Source organism: Oryzias melastigma, linkage group LG17 (assembly GCF_002922805.2).
Source record: "Oryzias melastigma strain HK-1 linkage group LG17, ASM292280v2, whole genome shotgun sequence".
NCBI lineage: Eukaryota > Metazoa > Chordata > Actinopteri > Beloniformes > Adrianichthyidae > Oryzias > Oryzias melastigma.
Window position 1 is genome coordinate 29,032,355 of NC_050528.1, and position 841 is coordinate 29,033,195.

The 841-nt window shown below is 46.5% G+C and overlaps 1 protein-coding gene across 1 annotated transcript in view; it reads right to left on the minus strand.

The window, feature by feature from the left end:
- The window catches only part of gipc2 (GIPC PDZ domain containing family, member 2), an 18,296-nt gene that overhangs the window by 2,560 nt on the left and 14,895 nt on the right, over positions 1-841 (minus strand). Inside the window, exon 5 of the mRNA XM_024281943.2 lies at positions 607-688. Coding sequence (XP_024137711.1) covers positions 607-688 — 82 coding nt within the window. The remainder of the gene's footprint in view (positions 1-606; positions 689-841) is intronic.

Below are 841 nucleotides of genomic sequence, written 5' to 3' on the forward strand. Positions count from 1 at the left end.
GTCTCCTCTACGCCATCTTACCGGAAGTCCCAAAGATTGACAAAGTTTTGGATGAACTACTAGACGGGGGTGGCAAGACAAACCATTCCTCTAGAAGCCAGGGGGGAGGTAGACCAGAGATGCAACAGAGACAATGTCAACAACTGACGGTCATGAGACGGACTCCCCACGAAACACAGATGGACCCGTGTAAATCTGGATCTGTTTACCTAAAGGTAAGGGATGTCCTGTTTAAACTGGTGCAGTGGGTGTTCACCTGTTCACACAGGTGAATAAACACCAATTGGAGAGGGTGAGCCAGGGATGTTGACAATTATAGATCCACCACTTTCTCATTACCTTTGACGTTCACGCCATGGCCACAAATACCAACAAATGAGCATAACAGATGTGTTTAAATAAACCAATAAATAAACATACAGATACTTGTCCACGTCACCCGTCTAAGAGCATTATAACATGTCAGCATTTAGTCTTGCTGTCCTCTTGCGTTAAATGTGAAAGCCTGATTCTAACCCTCTGATGCGTCTGTGGTGTGGACTCAGCCACACTCAAACCTGTTGAAGGACAACATGGAGCTTTCATCATCCGTGTGGAGATCCTCACCGAGTTCAGTGTCTCTGATGCCCATGTAGCTCTCCAGAAGATCATCCACCTTCTTTATCGCTTTCTCCTCGAACTCTGTCGGCTGAAGCACGGCAGAGGTTCAGAGTCAACACCCTGACAGATGATGATTGCCAACAAATCTGACAAACTGATGCTGATATTCCAGGAGGAAATGACTCTCTACAGCAGGGGCCCGTTTCAAGAAGCAGGTTTTGTTGGAACTCAGAGTTCGTGA